The sequence below is a fragment of the Botrytis porri genome (genome assembly GCF_014898465.1).
Source record: "Botrytis porri strain MUCL 3234 chromosome Unknown BPOR_004, whole genome shotgun sequence".
Lineage (NCBI taxonomy): Eukaryota > Fungi > Ascomycota > Leotiomycetes > Helotiales > Sclerotiniaceae > Botrytis > Botrytis porri.
The window spans coordinates 448,108-463,947 of record NW_024066078.1 but is presented as its reverse complement, the minus strand read 5'-3'; the positions used below and the strand labels follow the sequence as shown (position 1 = coordinate 463,947).

Here is a 15,840-nt window from a genome sequence, read left to right as displayed (position 1 = left end):
GAAAGATGCATTGTCTTACCGCACAGTTACCGATTTTTGGAACGAAAGATTTCTCATCAGTGGAAGATGCAGTTCTAGACTCGACCAATCTTCTGCGCCGTACTCGACTCCGGGCTGGGTAATGACTCGTACGGTAAGAATGGAAATCATATCACGAGAATGGAGTGGCTGATCTTATTACCTACTTTGTACTTTGCCTTAGCTATCGGACTTTGCTCTGTCAGGTCAGTCGGGGACTGGCTCGAGAGTGGGAATATGATTATGATATACCATGGAACACATGGGATTTTTCATATGCCCTTTGAATATTCCGTTAATTCTGGGTCAAGCTTCTTTCTCCATGGATGATCAATGTCCACGGGTACCAAGGTTTGCATCACTCGAGCTGCCACAGATAGATCAGCCACAAGCCACAACCCCCGTACAAATAACAGCCCTGGAGGTGCGGACAATTATCTCCGGACTCAATAAATCTCATGGAGCCTATCAATACTATCATATCATTACATGACATGACACTTTCATCACTATGGAGATCCGTACCTGTCAAGATTGTGGCTTTATCAAACTCGTTATTGGAACTTGGAAGCTTTCACTTGCTTTACTCTCCGGCTGCCTGAGCAACTCAAGATATTTTAATTGTTCACGTGATCCAACGATACATATAGATGAGTACTGTAACTTATATATAAATTATGTTGATAGTATTTTCCTTTGTCATGTATTCACGAGTCACGTGCACTCCATCTCTATTGTCTTTGTTGCATTCCTCTCTGGCCACGCGTCTCACACGTGAAAATATCGAAAGCATTCAACATCTTTGCATTGATGACTACAACCTCCCACCTGGCACAGCCCTCTTACCTCGAACCTGGGCCATTTGACAACAATGACGTCTTTCACTCCAATCCAGAACTCACGGCTCACTTCTTTCCCCTCCAAGAATTAATTTCTTACCTCTCTCTGGATTTCCCACGAATTAGACTCCAGGATCCCTCCCTGGCATGTCTCTGGGTGCATGTATGCGTCCGACGGGCAAAGGGTAGAAACACAAGAGAAGTATTGAAATAGAAAAGAAGAGAAAAGAATCCATTTCAATCAATTCACATCATTTTCTTCGATGCGTGTATGCGTGTATGCGTGTATGCAGATGAGAGAATGATCATGTAGAAAGTGCAGACAGTATAGACAGTACAGACAGGTACAGGTATCCAAGTGACATACCCCAGTGACATATACCCAACTTGTTACAAATATCACCTCACACCTCACACCTCAAACCTCACTCAGTCTTTACGCCTTCTACCAAAACAGAAGGTTCGGCGCAGTAAAATAGTAATGAGAATAATAAAGCCAGCAACATTTCGATGATTTAACTATTAATGTTATCCTCACTCCTCACTCCTCACTCTTCACTCTTCACTCTTCACTCTTCACTCTTCACTCTTCACTCTTCACTCTTCACTCTTCACTCTTCACTCTTCACTCTTCACTCCTCATCTCATCTCATCAGTGCCCAGTGCTCACTGTCAGTAACCTTACTCACCCATCTACTCGTATATGAACATCAAAAATCCTTGAACCCTTGATTTTTATCCACAAACATCATCATCCAAGCCTTTCTAACTTCTTATCAACTCTTGTCTTGAACTCCACCGACGTTCTAGTTTTTAGAGATCTACCTGGGTCTCTCTCACAGAGAGTACATATTTACATTGATCTCCCATTCCATCTCGCAACATCAAACACTTCTGTTTCTGTATCCTATCTCTCTCAAATCTTATCACCTCGTCCTTGAAAAGGGACTCTTTAATGTCAAACAAATATTACGACTCAGATTCAGATTCCATTTGACTTTTAAATATGAAAGCCACCATATGGCGAGGCCTTATGGCCATTGGAATGAAATTTCATCATTTCGCAGATCCCAAACCCCCAGCTCCTAATTTCAAAATCCGAATCCCCTCCAGATTGTGTCCGCGCGGGGGATATTTCAACCTCATTTTTTATGTTCCACAATCGTATATTGAAGGGTCAGATGAAGATCAACGTCGATTTCCCGTCGTTGTAAATTACCACGGAGGGGGGTTTACCCTGGGAACAGGAACCGATGATGCGAGATGGGCTTCTGCGGTCATTCACACAGTCGATGCGGTGTTCGTCAGTGTGGAATATCGTCTTGCGCCAGAATATCCATTTAGTGTAGGAGTCGAAGATGGTACCGATGCCGTTATATATCTAGCCGCACACGCAGAAGAATTACGATTAGATCCTCATCGAATGGCACTATCTGGGTTCAGCGCCGGGGGAAACTTTGCATTCACAGTTCCACTAATGCTGCACGATTTAAAACAAGATGCAGGAAAGCGTACGCTCGCAGATTTGACAAGTGCAACTACACATGCAGATGGGACGCCCTCTACAAATGCAAGCCGACAAGATCTCGATAAAGTAAAATACGATTCTTCCGCGGCCGCATCATCAAGTTCACTCACTTCACATCTCCGCCCCAATCCATACCAAGGCGAACCTCAAAGCCGAAACCAATCCACAACATCCATTGCCAAAATCCCCTCCCTCGAACCCACCGCACTAGAAATCGCTCAAGAAATCCCCGACCTCACCATCCGCGCCATAGTCTCCTTCTACCCCCCAACCGATTTCCGTCAAACTCGCGATGAAAAACGTGCTACGAATCCCGCCCCAGAAAAGAACCTCCCTCCAATGCTCACCCGTCTCTTCGACCAATCTTACATGAATCCCATCGAATCCATCGATCTCCGTGATCCCTATCTTTCCCCGGCAGCAGCCACAGATGGATTTCTTCGCGACGCCTATCCCCAAGATATCGTCCTCTATACCTGCGAATACGATATGCTAAACGCAGAAGGAGTCGCCTTTGGCGAACGTCTCTCCTCCACCGCAATCGGCAAATCCGTCAAAGGCGGTCTGATAAACTGCGTCCCCCACGCCTTTGATAAAAAACCCAATCCCCTCAGTTTCCCCGAAGCCGCAGATCGCTGCTACGAAGAAGCATGCGCGGAGCTGGCCCGGGTCTTCGATAGCGGAAAAACAAGCGAGGAAGATCGAAAACAGCTGGGCAAGAGTAAGGTCGTCGATCGATTCGAGGAACAGGATAAAATCGTGGGACTCTCTGATCGCGCGCGGGATCTGATTGATAACACGAGTTTAGCGGAAGGAAGAAGAGATAGCGGTATGGCGGATAATCATAGGGGTGTAGAGGGAGATAGGAGTAGAAGCATGAGTGCGGAAGCGAAAGTGCTAAAGGATTTTGAGAAGGAGGCAGATAAGGTTATTAAAAAGAATGGGGGAATTGATGAAGAAGCTGTGGTTTAGAAGGTGCTTTGACTCGATTACTTTGGCTTGGTCCAGCCTGTTCGGGCGTTTGGGACGATATTCGGGACGACGATGGAGATGAGATGAGAAGACTTCGAACTATTCTCTATCTTCGATTCGGGCACCTTTTTTCCCTTTCACTTTCTCCCCTTTCTGGCCCCGTTCCGTTTTTCTCTTCTCCGTTCTTCATTTTCCTCCTCTTCATCTATCTCCACAGCGGCACAAGTATAATATTTGAATTAAATCATACCACGGTTACGGCGTCGAGCGAGCGGGTCGGATAGACAACGTAGACGCGCTTAAAAACAGGAAGAGAGACGGACAGACAGAGTACTACAGACACAATTGAATACAGAGACACAGACAGAGACACAGACAGAGACACAGACAGAGACACTCAAAGCTAGATTTGACGAAGAACAATACTCTTTTTTTTCTTTTCTCGAGAATTCTTGTATGTGCATACATACATACATACGTTACATACGTCACATAGGTGTAAGGATGTTCGGGTTTAAGTTCAGATTTAAGTTCAGGTTCAGGTTCAGGTTTAGGTTTAGGTATAGAGAACGAAGAGAATGAAATTTTATGATGATGATCATGATGATGCACCCACCTCCTTTACATTTCTAGCGGAGTAAGATGCAAGTTGCGAAGCTCGATGGGAGTGACATACCTATCTAGTCACTATGATACACTACCTACATACCAATCAACATCACAAATATGACTACGATCACAATCACAATCACGTACGAAAATACCACTCAAATATAGTCAATCAACCATTTGTTCATATGATATCTTGTTTGTGGTGTTATGTTATCCACCCCCACCACCTCCATTCTCTCGTCGTTTCCTCCCAGACACGAATCCTATTTACCCCCTACATGGATGGCATCATAATATGCCTATCCACTCAAATGATCCATCAATCATCTCAAACTCCATCACATCATCTCATTCAGAGTAGGAGCTTTCAAGCTACCATTCTCATCACAAATCGTATCATACTAACGTGTCACTTGCATAAAAAATCATTCATCTTAACTCCGGGAGAGAATCATGTCGCTTTCAAGCTACCATGTCTCGATGTCGCAAAAACTTTGAATTTGGGGAAGAGAAGAAACAGACGAGTCAAAAACCTCTCATAAAAAGAGTAAGCAAAAACGCCTTTGATGTGCCGGGATTGTTTGTAAACGGTAAGAAAGGGGAAATACATGATGGTGAATCTTTCGCTGATCGTTGGTCACATCGTGGGGGGAAAAATGTGCTTCAGGGTGGTTAAAAATTTGACGTGTTTTGGATTCGCAGTCGCAGATTGAAAAGTAGTATCGGTGCCAGAACTTTAAGGTCCGATCTGTCGTTCATGACAACAATGTCAATTTGTAATTAGAAGTCGTATTAGAGGATTTTTCTGGATAGAAAGAATAGCTAAAAGCTAGAGGATTTGTTAACTCTTTAAAGAGTTTACATATCCATCGAATCCCCACCATTGGCGAAGTTGAAGTTACCAGATTGTTCTCCATTGGTACCGAAACCAAAGGTATTACCAGCGATTTGTGGTTGACCATCATCAGCACCCTCTTCCTCATCAGAGAAGTACTTCTCAATCATGTTGTATGCCTTCATATATATCTCTTCGTTTGCGTTGGTTTGGCAGTCGTGAATTTTCTCCATACCATGGCATTCCTCGATGAACAAAGCGTATCGGTTAATGCTCTCAGTTCCTTCTCCGGCAGCATCCTTATCCATCTCACCAACCTTCAAGATATTCTCAAGACCATCAAGAGCGACTTGAATAATCTTGTTATCCGGGCAGGCCAAGAGATCGCAAAGTGGTTTGATACAACCTTGGTTAACCAGGTAACGAATTTGCTCTGGCTTTTGGAGACCACCGGAGGTAGCATTAGAGATTGCCCAACAAGCTTCCTTGCGAGTCTTGAGGTCACCGTTGGACAAGAGGTGGATGAGAGGTGGGATAATGTTGGCATCGATAACTGCTTGAATCTGGGTGGAGTTACCAGCAGTGACGTTGGAGATGGTCCAGCACGCTTCCTTTCTGATACCGTCCTTTCCTGAGCTCAAGAGGGACAACAAGGCTGGGAGAGCACCACAGTTGATGATGACTTGGGTTTGAACATCATCACCAGTGACAATGTTTCCAACGGAACGAAGGGCAGGGGTTTGAACCGAGGTAGAGGCGTGCATCAACAATTCCACAAGACGACGAGGGATACCGGCTTCGATGACAGCTTGGATCTTATCATTGGCGCCATCGGAAAGGTATGAAATTGCCCAACAAGCATCAATCAATACCTCATCATCCAAAGAATAAACAAGTTTAGCCAAAACTGGTAGAGCGGGTAAGATCTGCTATAAATGTAAGTCTTAGCATAATAAAGGGTGAAGAGTGGGAGTCCTTACGGTGGTCCAGTCAGGTTGTGGTGTCTTTCCACGGCAGAAGTTGCTAAGAGTCCAGGTAGCATTGCGGAGCATACTCAATTTTCTGCTATCACCCAAAAGGGCGAGGAGAGGCTTAAGAGCACCGCAACCCAAAACGTAATCTCTGCATGATGGGCTATCACCAGCAATATTTCCCAAAGCCCAAACAGCTTGCTCTCTAACATCTGGTTCGTGACTTCCGAGTAATTCGACGAAAATTGGAACGGCACCAGCTTCAATGACAACTTGAGTTTGTTGAGCAGAACCAGATGCGATATTTGTAAGAGCCCATGCTGCCTCGAATTGTACAAGTGTATGAGGAGAACGAAGGAATTCGACGAATCGTGAAACGACACCAGTCTTAATAACTTCTTCAATAGGAGGGTTTCTTTCCTTTGAGAGTAACTTTCTGAATTTGGTTGTGGCTTGAATTTGTGCATCGATTTGTTCCGAGAATACGCCTTGTACCATTAAAGGGAGGTCATCGTTCAACTATTAAAAGAATTTTTGGTTAGCCATCATGGACAGGGTATTTGATAAGGAACAAATATATGTTTAAGTTGTGAAACCATGACCTAGCAATGAGACTCGCGATAAAGCTGTTGATAGAGGGTCAATCACAGAAGCGAAAAACATTATCACTAGGACACGGCTGCTACCCCACCAAGGAAAGTAAATAGTTGAAAGCTGTAGAAAGTTCCTAGTGGTGGGGTATATCGAGAGCAGTATTGGCGTAATCGTAAAAATCGTAAAGGTCGAGTAATGTGCGGATAGTGTGCTAGTTCAACGGAAGAGATTGTGCGATCTTAACTTACTTGACTTTCTGTGGGAGGTTGATCATCATCACTATCGGGCTCAGCACCCAAAGAGGCACCAGGACGTGAAGATCCATCTCCAGCTGTAATACCTCTTCTCTTTGCAAGATTCTCATCACGCTTGACTTTTCTAATCTCAACTTGTTGTTCTTCGCGACGACGTCTTAATTCTTCAGGCTTGAAGGTGTTCTTTGCCTTGAACTGAGTTCGACGATGCTCTGGGATGTAACGTTCAGCCATGCTTGCGATATGACTGAGGGTGATATGTTTTGTTGTGTTGTAAAAGAAAGTAAGAGGCTTAAATAAGAAACGACCTTTACAGTTAGGCCGTAGGATAAAATCTTATTTGGAGTTTGATTTTATTTGTTGTAGTGAATGAAGAGAGATGGGGAAAAATTATAGAAGATTCTTTGGGTTCTAAATGGTTTGAGAAGAAGGCCCCAAAAGAATAGAAGAGGAACAATCCGCCTCCAAGCTGAAAGCGGTAAGGATTAGTTTGAAACGTGATCTTAGCGAAACACCAATTGTGACTAATACTCGAAGCTTGCTTATTACGATTCATTCTGTTTTCTTATTAGCCAGCGTTGATTGGCTAGTCCCTTTCTGACATGTCATGTCATGACATGTGACAAAGTGTCTTAGTAAGCATCTGGTCGCGTCTACCTAGGTACAGAGATTCAATTAACGCGTCTATTCATGCGCGTGCAAGCCAGGGAAGATTCACAATACCTGACAAAAACACCAGAGAACTTGGAAAGGGACAGTACTGTCACTATATCTTGAATACGAAATAAGAGCGTTTGTTTTGGTCCCACCTTGTGATTTGCTTGACTATAGGGAAAGAGCAAGTACGGAAGGAAGCAGACTCACCACACATTCGAATGAGCATTCATCATTACACTTCCGGTACATTTCCTGTGCACTAGAGGCTTAGAACAATAGCACTATTCACTTCTGTTCATTTTCGGGCGGAAATCACTTCAGATTGATCTGTGTGGTGTATCAATTCACCAAAAAGAGGACAGAGCACGTAAGTTATAAAAATATACCTTACACATGAAGGATTATTTGGTATTCAATCACTACATACATCGAAAGCTTATGTTTCCAGATCTATGACCAACCAAAATTTGCTGTTGTCTTTTTCAGGGTGAGGGGACATCACTGCTGGGAATATCATTTGTGAAGTGTTATTGCGAAGTATCGCCCAAGCTCTCTTGCATTATTCAAGAATGGATAATATGCAAAACGTGGACAAAATGGAGGAATTAACTAAGCCTGAGATGGTCACTCCCAAGGGCTTTCAGACTGTTGCACAGATTAAGAGTTTTGAAATTCTACCAGGTGGAGTTGTAAAGCCACAATTTGTCAATGTAATAGGATTTGTGATGGATCATCAACCTCCTATCAAAACCAAGGGGACAGGTAGGTGATCATTGGATAATGCTTCAACCCATTTCTGCTGTGCAACTCAACTAACAATAACACAATTATACAGACTTCAAATGCAGTTTTCAAATCAAAGATTATTCCTCGCGATTTGAGCGCTTCGGCTTGAGGATGAGTGTTTTTTCAACAGAGGACAAGATGCCACGAATCCAGAAGCCAAGGGATGCCGTACTTATCCGTAGTGCAAAGGTATTTCTCTCTTCTCTCGTATACCATTTGGCTACCAATTGACGAATTAAGGTTCAATTGCGTAATGGGGAGATACAGTTACTATCTCACTTTAGTACCGAATACCACATACTCTGTGCTGAGGACATTCCTAAAGCTATTTTCCCCGTCACCAAAGCTTCGTGGATTTCAACACCACCAGCAAGATGCCGACGTCCAGAACCAATCGAGACTAAGTATGTGGTATGGTCAAATCAACATCTTGATGAAGTTGAGTTTCCTGGTACTCAAGAATTTCAGGAAAAGGCAAAAAAAGCTTTGCAGGTCAGGGATAAGTTTAGTCTACTTAAAGATGTTAAAGACGGCTCGTTTCACGATATCATAGGCGAAGTGAGAAAGATTTATGGAGCTAACAACGATATGGTCACCGTTTACTTTACCGACTACACAGCTCACTCTAAGTTTTACAACTATACATTACCCGGACTATCGAGTGTCGTGACGGAAGGTCGCGATGGCGATGAATATGGATATATAAAAGCAAAACCGAAGGACGAAGCAAAAGAATGGAAAGGTCCGTTCGGAAAAATGACCATTCAGCTCACACTATTCGACGCCCATGCCATGTTTATTCGAGAGGAAAATATCAAGGAAGGCCAGTGGCTTCGCTTGACTAATGTCCAATTTAAATTAGGCAATGCAGGTCTCATAGAGGGTAAGCTTCGTGGCGATCGAGGAGCATCCGATGGTAAAGTTCAGGTCGAGATCATGAAAACTTCTGAAGATCCCCAGAACAATGATCCCAGATGGAAAGACTGCCTTCGACGAAAGCGTGATTGGACCCAAAAGCACGAAAAAGAAAGAAAGAGACTCCAAGAAGAAATTTCTGGGGCAGGAACAAAGCGCAAAGCAGAGGGACAATCAAGCGGGAAAAATTCTAAAGCGCGAAGAAAAGAGTCGCGAGCCAAGGCAGGGGCCAAAAGTGCTTCCAGCGAGACGAAGGCTGTTAAAGGTCTTGACTTGAACGAAAATGGTAAGTTTTCATGCTATAATGGTCCAATATCTAACAATTCGATAGTGATGTTACATCCTGCTCTGACTGCAAGAGACATAATGCCATTATCAAGTATTCTGCAACGCACGTCGCCCATCTCTTCAGATCCCAAATTCGCGGGAATCAACACACCATTCGAGAATAACACCTACAAAGCAAATCTTCGGGTTGTAGATTACTTACCTCACGATATTGCTGACTTCGCAGTTGGTCGAAAAATCAGCGAATTCGATGTGTTATCTGATTATAGTGGTGATGAAGATGATGATCCAACGGAAGATATGCAAAGCTTCCGCGAAGGCAAGGGTTACGTAGAAAGGAAATGGGAATGGTTTTTCTCGCTTGTAGTCGAAGATGCAAATCCAGATGCTTCTAAAGAGAGAGCTATCCTCAGGGTAGAGAATTATGATGCGCAGATGTTACTCAATCTTCAGGACGATGCTTGCAAGTATGTTCATCTCTGATGTTTGTTTGTTAATGTAGAACAATTAAAGCTAATATACCGTCAAAGCCTACGAACAAATCCAGGAATGCTCAGAGATGTTAAAGAAACACTCTTTAGGCTCTGGGGAGATTTAGAAGAGCAAAAATCTGCTCTTCTTTTACAGAAAGCCCGCAAGAAGTCAGAAATAGAAAAAGTGGCGCCCGAGGCTTCCAGGGCCCCAGATTCTGATTCTGAAGACGAAGGAAATGATCTTAGGAAAACTAATCATAGTCTCCCAGTCGACTCAGATGACGAAGCCGGTGATTTGACCCGACAAAAGAAACCCAAAGGATCCAAGAAACCTGTCGTGCTCGGGGAGACAGATGCAAATATCGAAGTTAACAAGAAGGCCGAACAGGTGGAGATACCACAAGAACTTAAGCCCAAAAACAAGCCTTTTCAGTGTTATATAAAAGAATATGGTATCAAAGTGAAGGAAGACGACCCATTGAAAGCGAACGCCGGTCACGGAAAGAAGTGGCTGAGGGTATTTGGACTGTATTATACTATAATTCGTTAATCGCCGGCCTCGGGAATGGACTTAGTATGTATGATCAAGAGCTTGAGATTTTGATATCATGTCTCCATAGGTTGGTTCTCACCTGATTGCGGGGGATGAATAAGTTCTTGGGATGGAAGGATTGAGAATTATGAGAATGTGAAGAAGATTGTCGATGCGGTGGAGGCGCCGAAGAAACAGTTTGATGGAGCGTGGAGGATAGATTCGGAGGTGTCGTTGAGAAGGTGTCAGGAGTGAACGAGATAGGCGGTGAGAGAGTTGACGGAGAAGGGCATCTTAGAGTGTATTGGAGATAGCGATGAAGAGTGTTGACTTTGGTGGTTTTGTTGCACATTTGTGAGGTTTGGCTAGAAGATATTGAATCTTGCTTCATGACAGTTTGCTTTCCTTGTGGACTTGTTCTTGTATATCTCGTCAACAGTAGTCAATAAGTTGTGGCCGTGAAAAGTATACTGTACTATCACCGCTCTTTTGGAATCGCTTCTCATACCTACTCAATGACACGGTTGAGTCTAGACAAGACAACCAATATATACAAGAGCATATTAACCATTCCTCTGGTCGCTTAACATCGGCAATTTCTTAATATGATCTGCAATATAGATAAGTATTATAGAAAAAATAAAACCAGATTCAATCACAAATTATGCATGATCACAAGCTTGAGCGGCGAAACTAAGCTCTCACTTACAATGGAAAGGAGGCCCATCACCAAGGGGAAATAGTGTTTTACAGGATTCACCTACTGTATATCATTCGCAGTCCAATCTGCTGGAGATGTTGAGCCATTCTTTTAGCGTAGCTTGGGCTATTAGATACTTTCTAGCTTTATCAACTCATTTACGAAGAAGACCGAAAGTTATGAAATCTTTACTCGTAGATGCACTCTTTATTTGACCAACAATAAATCAGCAAGGCTTCTCAGCGGTACGCTTTATGTTGCATCATAGTACTCCATGCGATTTTAATGGAAGTCATAACACGCGAGCAAATCTTAACTTAATGGTCATCACTAGCTGACCCAAGCCTTTGGCATCTTTCGTTACTTCCCAGCCAGCCATTTTAAAATACAAGCCAAGCAGAGTACCAAGAAGCTAATACACTTATACATCAAAACTACTCATGCTACATCAGACTCAAACTCCCTATCCATCTACCCTTACATGTACCCAAATCCACCCACTGAATGCTTGCTCCACGGGACAAAACGTCACTGAGCTCCCCTTTTCGTGAAACATCAAACTGCTGAAAGACCAGGATATCAGACGGCAAACATAGAGCTTAGTGTGACGATCGAAAATGTATTCCGAAGCCTAAGATTTTTTACGATCTAGACTTGCAATCAGACAGAAAGGAAGTGAATGTGAGGAAAGAAAGCAATGTGATGGATTTCAAGGGATAACTTTAGATTGCCGAGATAATTAGCGGGGTTGATAAGGAACATAGTGAGAGTCGGCCACCAGCCGAGTGCGAAGATAAGTCATTACCCGAGTTCAATGTGAAGTTTCGGGACATCTTGACTTTCAGACTGGGTGTACAAGATGTGGTGAAATAGATCGAGATGGTAAATTGGCAAAGGTGATATCATTACTGAAAGAGGGACAAGATCAATAGAACCCAACAAAAACTAACAATCAAAGCTCAGGCAACGCTCCGATAAATCATTCATTTATTGTTTAAATATCAAAAATCGAATCACGGGGTATCTACCTATCGCTAATGGTAACGCCAGTCTGGATGCAGCACTAAAAATCAATAGCCGGACCGTTGGATACGAGCTGGAATTACACGACCACCAATATTTTTCTCCTCACCGCCTAATTGCCAAACACGCTGCCATGCCATTTCTACGGTCAGAGGTGCATCAGGATCAATCTTGGAGGAGTTCTCGACCATCTCGTCTTCATCTTCACCATCCCAGAATTCGATTTCCGGACGAGCCTTGGGTGGACGTCCCACCCGTCCACTCCCAACACGTGGGACTGGACGAGGTGGTGCTAATTCCCCAGTAAATATATCCTTTACTTGAAGATTTGTAGACCCGCGAATTGGCATGACGCCAGCTCTTTCATCATGCTGGTTGTTATTTCGACGAACAAGGTAAAGGCCCTCCGCCAAATCCATATAATGTTGCCATTGTTGATCGGTGGTCACTTGCTTGGTGTATGGTGGATATCGAGTACGACCCAATTCGCGAAGACAATCAGTGAACTTTGAGCCCACAAATAGATCAGGATGACGTCTTTCTAATAGATCTGCAAGATTCCCCCCAATTTTATAGACAATACACTTTGCAATGCGTGGTCCGGCTCCTGGGTCGCCTTGGTCTGGAATTTTTGCTTTAATGAAGAGCTTATTCCAGAGGGATCCGGGAGTAATTTTCTTGACAGGAGTGCCATCTGCAATTTCATCAGTGATCAAAGACATTAGCATTTCCAATTGATTGGTTTGTGCGTCGCCAGTATCGCTAGCAGCTGGAGGAGGGTCTGGAATGATAGGAGAGTCGACAACCATTGGCTCTGATTCCAGTGAAACGAATGTATTGGCTCTCTTATAAGCGATCTGCCGAAATTAGCCTTGTAGGATCGAAGCCTAGTGTAAAGATACGTACAGGACATTGCTTCTTCAGAAGCTTGTAGATTTCTGTACTAGACCATCTCATGGTCTGAGCCTCTCCATCGACCCAAATTTCCTCACGAAAAGCTGACAACAGAAAGAATGCATTTGCATCTTTAGTCAAAACTTCGACGACATCTGCTTTTAACAGTCCACTGCCATCCTCGCGACCATACTATAATGAAGAATCAGCCTTGAAGTAGAGTAACATCTGCAGATTAATTGGAACTTACTTCCCAGCACAACTGAAACAAATCATCTCCACACTCCTTATTGATTACACGCTCGTAGTAATCGGTAACAAAGTGCTTAAGTTCTGCGCTTTCCACCATGCTTGTGAAGTGCGCTACATACTTTTGCGAAGGTTTGAGCTCAACCCACCACTTAGTTGTGGAATCTTCAACGTAGAGAATGATAGCTCCAAGCTCATCCCTTTCATAAGAATACATTTGAAATTGAACCTGGCAATGTGAACCATTTGGTTTCTTAACTATCAGAGCATTAGATATCAATCCAATAAATGGAAATGGGATCCACCAGAGTCAGAACTCACATTTATATCTTTCCGCATTCTCTACCCAAAGTGTACCTTCAGCGCGCAATTCCAGACCAAGGACAGAATCGAATACATTTGCAATACTGCGGTTTTTTTGATAGACGATCGTATCTTGAAGAACAAGCCTTGGCTCATCAACATCCATTTTATCGGCTTTCTCCCCCGAAGATTTATGACTTTTACTTGGTACAGCATCAGGTGCGCCAGAGCCAAACATTTGAGATCTGGTAGCATTCATAGTTTGGTATCTGTTGAAAGGACAAGGGAATAATATACTAGTCGATACAATTTCATAGTAGGTGATGATTAGATTCCAGATGAGAACATGGTCTTTTCTTCAACAATATCTTTGTGGAGAACAAGGTCAAGCGTCTCCTTTATTTGCTGATAAAGATGATGGTCGTCGGCCAAATGAAACTCCGAAGTCCCTGACAATGATTCTGAACTCCATGATGACTCTCGAAATCCATACAGTCAGATAGTTACGGAGTGCATTGCTGACCTACTGGGGTTTGAAGATAAGTTTTGATAGGAACAGTCTCTGCTCGTTCTAAAAAGGAAATCTCTTCATGAAATTATTCGGTACCATTGATTTGACATTATCAAACAAATGACTCTCTACTTCTCGGGAGTAAAAAGAAAATATTGTCTCGGGATAAAGCTCGAATCACGTGGTGATAAGGATGCGAAGCTAAGACTCTGCAGCAACTTCCATGGCACAAAACAAAAAAAAGCTGGAGTATCGAAATAATAACTCCACTCCATATTAACCAACAGATATCTCTTACCACCCATAACAACCTAACACTAGCAGATGTCCCGACTTGCCTGGTGGACAATGACGAAAGGAAAAGTTATGGAAGGCGTTTTCGGTATGAACGTCTGTTATCTCTCTTCAATTGATAAAAATAATTGACAGAACCCCGCAGCCATTAATAAACCCACTGGTCGTTCTTCCGCTCAAATCGTTCGCGATCTTCAACACCATTTCAATCCCTCCGAATTATTCGCACCTTACATTCAAATAGAAACTCGAAACCGAGAAAATGAATGGCATAACCAAAAACAGCGACGTAGGAAGTCGGGTAAGAGAGTTCAGGTTAAGATTGGTCATGGAGGAACTTTAGATCCATTGGCTACTGGAGTCCTCATTGCCGGAGTTGGAAAAGGCACGAAAGAATTGAGCAATTTCCTTCTCTGTACTAAAACTTATGAGACCACTGTATTATTTGGTGCTGCGACAGATACATATGATAAAGATGGGAAACTGTTGAAGAGAGCCCCCTATGAACATATTACGAGAGAAATGGTTGAGAAAGGACTTGCTAAATATCGAGGAAAATTTATGCAACTTCCACCGTTATTCTCAGCCTTGAAAATGAATGGAAAGCCTCTCTATGAATATGCGCGTGAGGGAAAGGAGATTCCTAAAGAAATCGAAAGGAGACCTGTTGATGTTTCGGAACTGGAGTTGCTGGAGTGGTATGAAGGTGGTGAACATGAGTGGAAGGCGCCAACTGAAGAAGCGGGTTATGCGGAAGTCAATGTGGCGGCGAAGTTATGGAAGCAGGAGCGAGCTGAGCCAGCAAGTAATGGAAAGGAGGCAGAGAATGAGAGGGCGCTGGAAGATTTCGAAAGTAGAAAGAGAAAAATGGGTGATGATCAGGATGACTTGGTTTTGGAAAAGCCGGCAAAGAAAGCCAAGGAGGAAGTCGAAGGGAAAAAGGAAGATGCGATGATGTCAGGAGGTCTATCTTCCGACAAAACTCCAGTTGAAGATCAACCTATTCCCTCCAAAGAAGACATGAAGAAAGGTCCTCCAGCGGCCAAAATCCGCATGACTGTATCATCTGGTTTCTACGTCCGATCATTATGCCATGATCTCGGCGCAGATTTGGGATCAGCGGGATTGATGACTAGTTTGGTTAGGGTCAGACAGGGACAATTCGAATTGGGAAAGAACGTTTTGGATTACGATGATTTGGAAAAGGGAGAGGAGGTCTGGGGACCACAAGTTGAGAAGTATCTGGATGAATGGAATGCGTTGTCGAATGCAGAGAAGGTTACAAAAACAGAGACCGGTGCGGAAAGTGCTACAGAAACGGCCGCAGCGCTGCCTGTAGAAGAAACACCTGCTGCGGAGGCGGAAATCAAGGACGAGACAACTGAGATCAAGGAAGAAAAGGCCGATGCATAGAGCGAGTGGAGGCAGATTATGCTAGCATTGCGAATAACTCAAAGTTTAGTTGTTTTAGAGCATGAGTGTCACCATCCGAGAAAAAAAACAGAAACTCAAGTCTGGTGCCTCATGCGATATATACCGGCGTCTTACTTGCAACGATTCCATCAATTGTATTATACGAGCGTTTTTTAGGA

At 43.4% G+C, this 15,840-nt stretch overlaps 6 protein-coding genes across 6 annotated transcripts; 4 read left to right on the top strand and 2 right to left on the bottom strand.

The window, feature by feature from the left end:
* Nucleotides 1–1,863: 1,863 nt before the first annotated feature.
* On the top strand, nt 1,864–3,357 carry EAF01_003127 (uncharacterized protein; the record flags this gene model as incomplete). Its single annotated transcript, XM_038911381.1, has 1 exon — nt 1,864–3,357. One exon carries the CDS (start codon nt 1,864–1,866, stop codon nt 3,355–3,357), a length of 1,494 nt encoding a protein of 497 aa, XP_038772616.1.
* A 1,084-nt stretch (nt 3,358–4,441) lies between these two features.
* EAF01_003126 (uncharacterized protein) lies at nt 4,442–4,645 on the top strand (the record flags this gene model as incomplete). Its single annotated transcript, XM_038911380.1, has 1 exon — nt 4,442–4,645. The coding sequence occupies one exon, from the start codon at nt 4,442–4,444 to the stop codon at nt 4,643–4,645; it is 204 nt and encodes a 67-aa protein (XP_038772615.1).
* Nucleotides 4,646–4,827: 182 nt separating this feature from the next.
* EAF01_003125 (uncharacterized protein) lies at nt 4,828–6,857 on the bottom strand (the record flags this gene model as incomplete). The annotated part of the gene is made up of 3 exons (XM_038911379.1): nt 4,828–5,730; nt 5,785–6,294; nt 6,618–6,857. 3 exons carry the CDS (start codon nt 6,855–6,857, stop codon nt 4,828–4,830), a joined length of 1,653 nt encoding a protein of 550 aa, XP_038772614.1.
* Nucleotides 6,858–7,472: 615 nt separating this feature from the next.
* On the top strand, nt 7,473–10,832 carry EAF01_003124 (uncharacterized protein). The gene is made up of 6 exons (XM_038911378.1): nt 7,473–7,647; nt 7,729–8,042; nt 8,116–8,255; nt 8,307–9,267; nt 9,313–9,736; nt 9,800–10,832. The coding sequence occupies exons 2-6, from the start codon at nt 7,850–7,852 to the stop codon at nt 10,290–10,292; spliced, it is 2,211 nt and encodes a 736-aa protein (XP_038772613.1). The 5' UTR covers nt 7,473–7,647; nt 7,729–7,849; the 3' UTR covers nt 10,293–10,832.
* Nucleotides 10,833–12,044: 1,212 nt separating this feature from the next.
* Nucleotides 12,045–13,702, bottom strand: EAF01_003123 (uncharacterized protein; the record flags this gene model as incomplete). Its single annotated transcript, XM_038911377.1, has 4 exons — nt 12,045–12,854; nt 12,904–13,083; nt 13,142–13,398; nt 13,462–13,702. The coding sequence occupies 4 exons, from the start codon at nt 13,700–13,702 to the stop codon at nt 12,045–12,047; spliced, it is 1,488 nt and encodes a 495-aa protein (XP_038772612.1).
* Nucleotides 13,703–14,278: 576 nt separating this feature from the next.
* EAF01_003122 (uncharacterized protein) lies at nt 14,279–15,661 on the top strand (the record flags this gene model as incomplete). The annotated part of the gene is made up of 2 exons (XM_038911376.1): nt 14,279–14,336; nt 14,394–15,661. 2 exons carry the CDS (start codon nt 14,279–14,281, stop codon nt 15,659–15,661), a joined length of 1,326 nt encoding a protein of 441 aa, XP_038772611.1.
* Nucleotides 15,662–15,840: the final 179 nt, after the last annotated feature.

Excerpts from the sequence above, each read along its gene's own strand:
- EAF01_003124 (XM_038911378.1), top strand. The coding sequence starts at position 7,850 with ATGGATAATATGCAAAACGTGGACAAAATGGAGGAATTAACTAAGCCT. Across the intron at positions 8,043-8,115 it reads TATCAAAACCAAGGGGACAG|ACTTCAAATGCAGTTTTCAA; the intron begins GTAGGTGATCAT and ends ACAATTATACAG. Across the intron at positions 8,256-8,306 it reads TACTTATCCGTAGTGCAAAG|GTTCAATTGCGTAATGGGGA; the intron begins GTATTTCTCTCT and ends TGACGAATTAAG.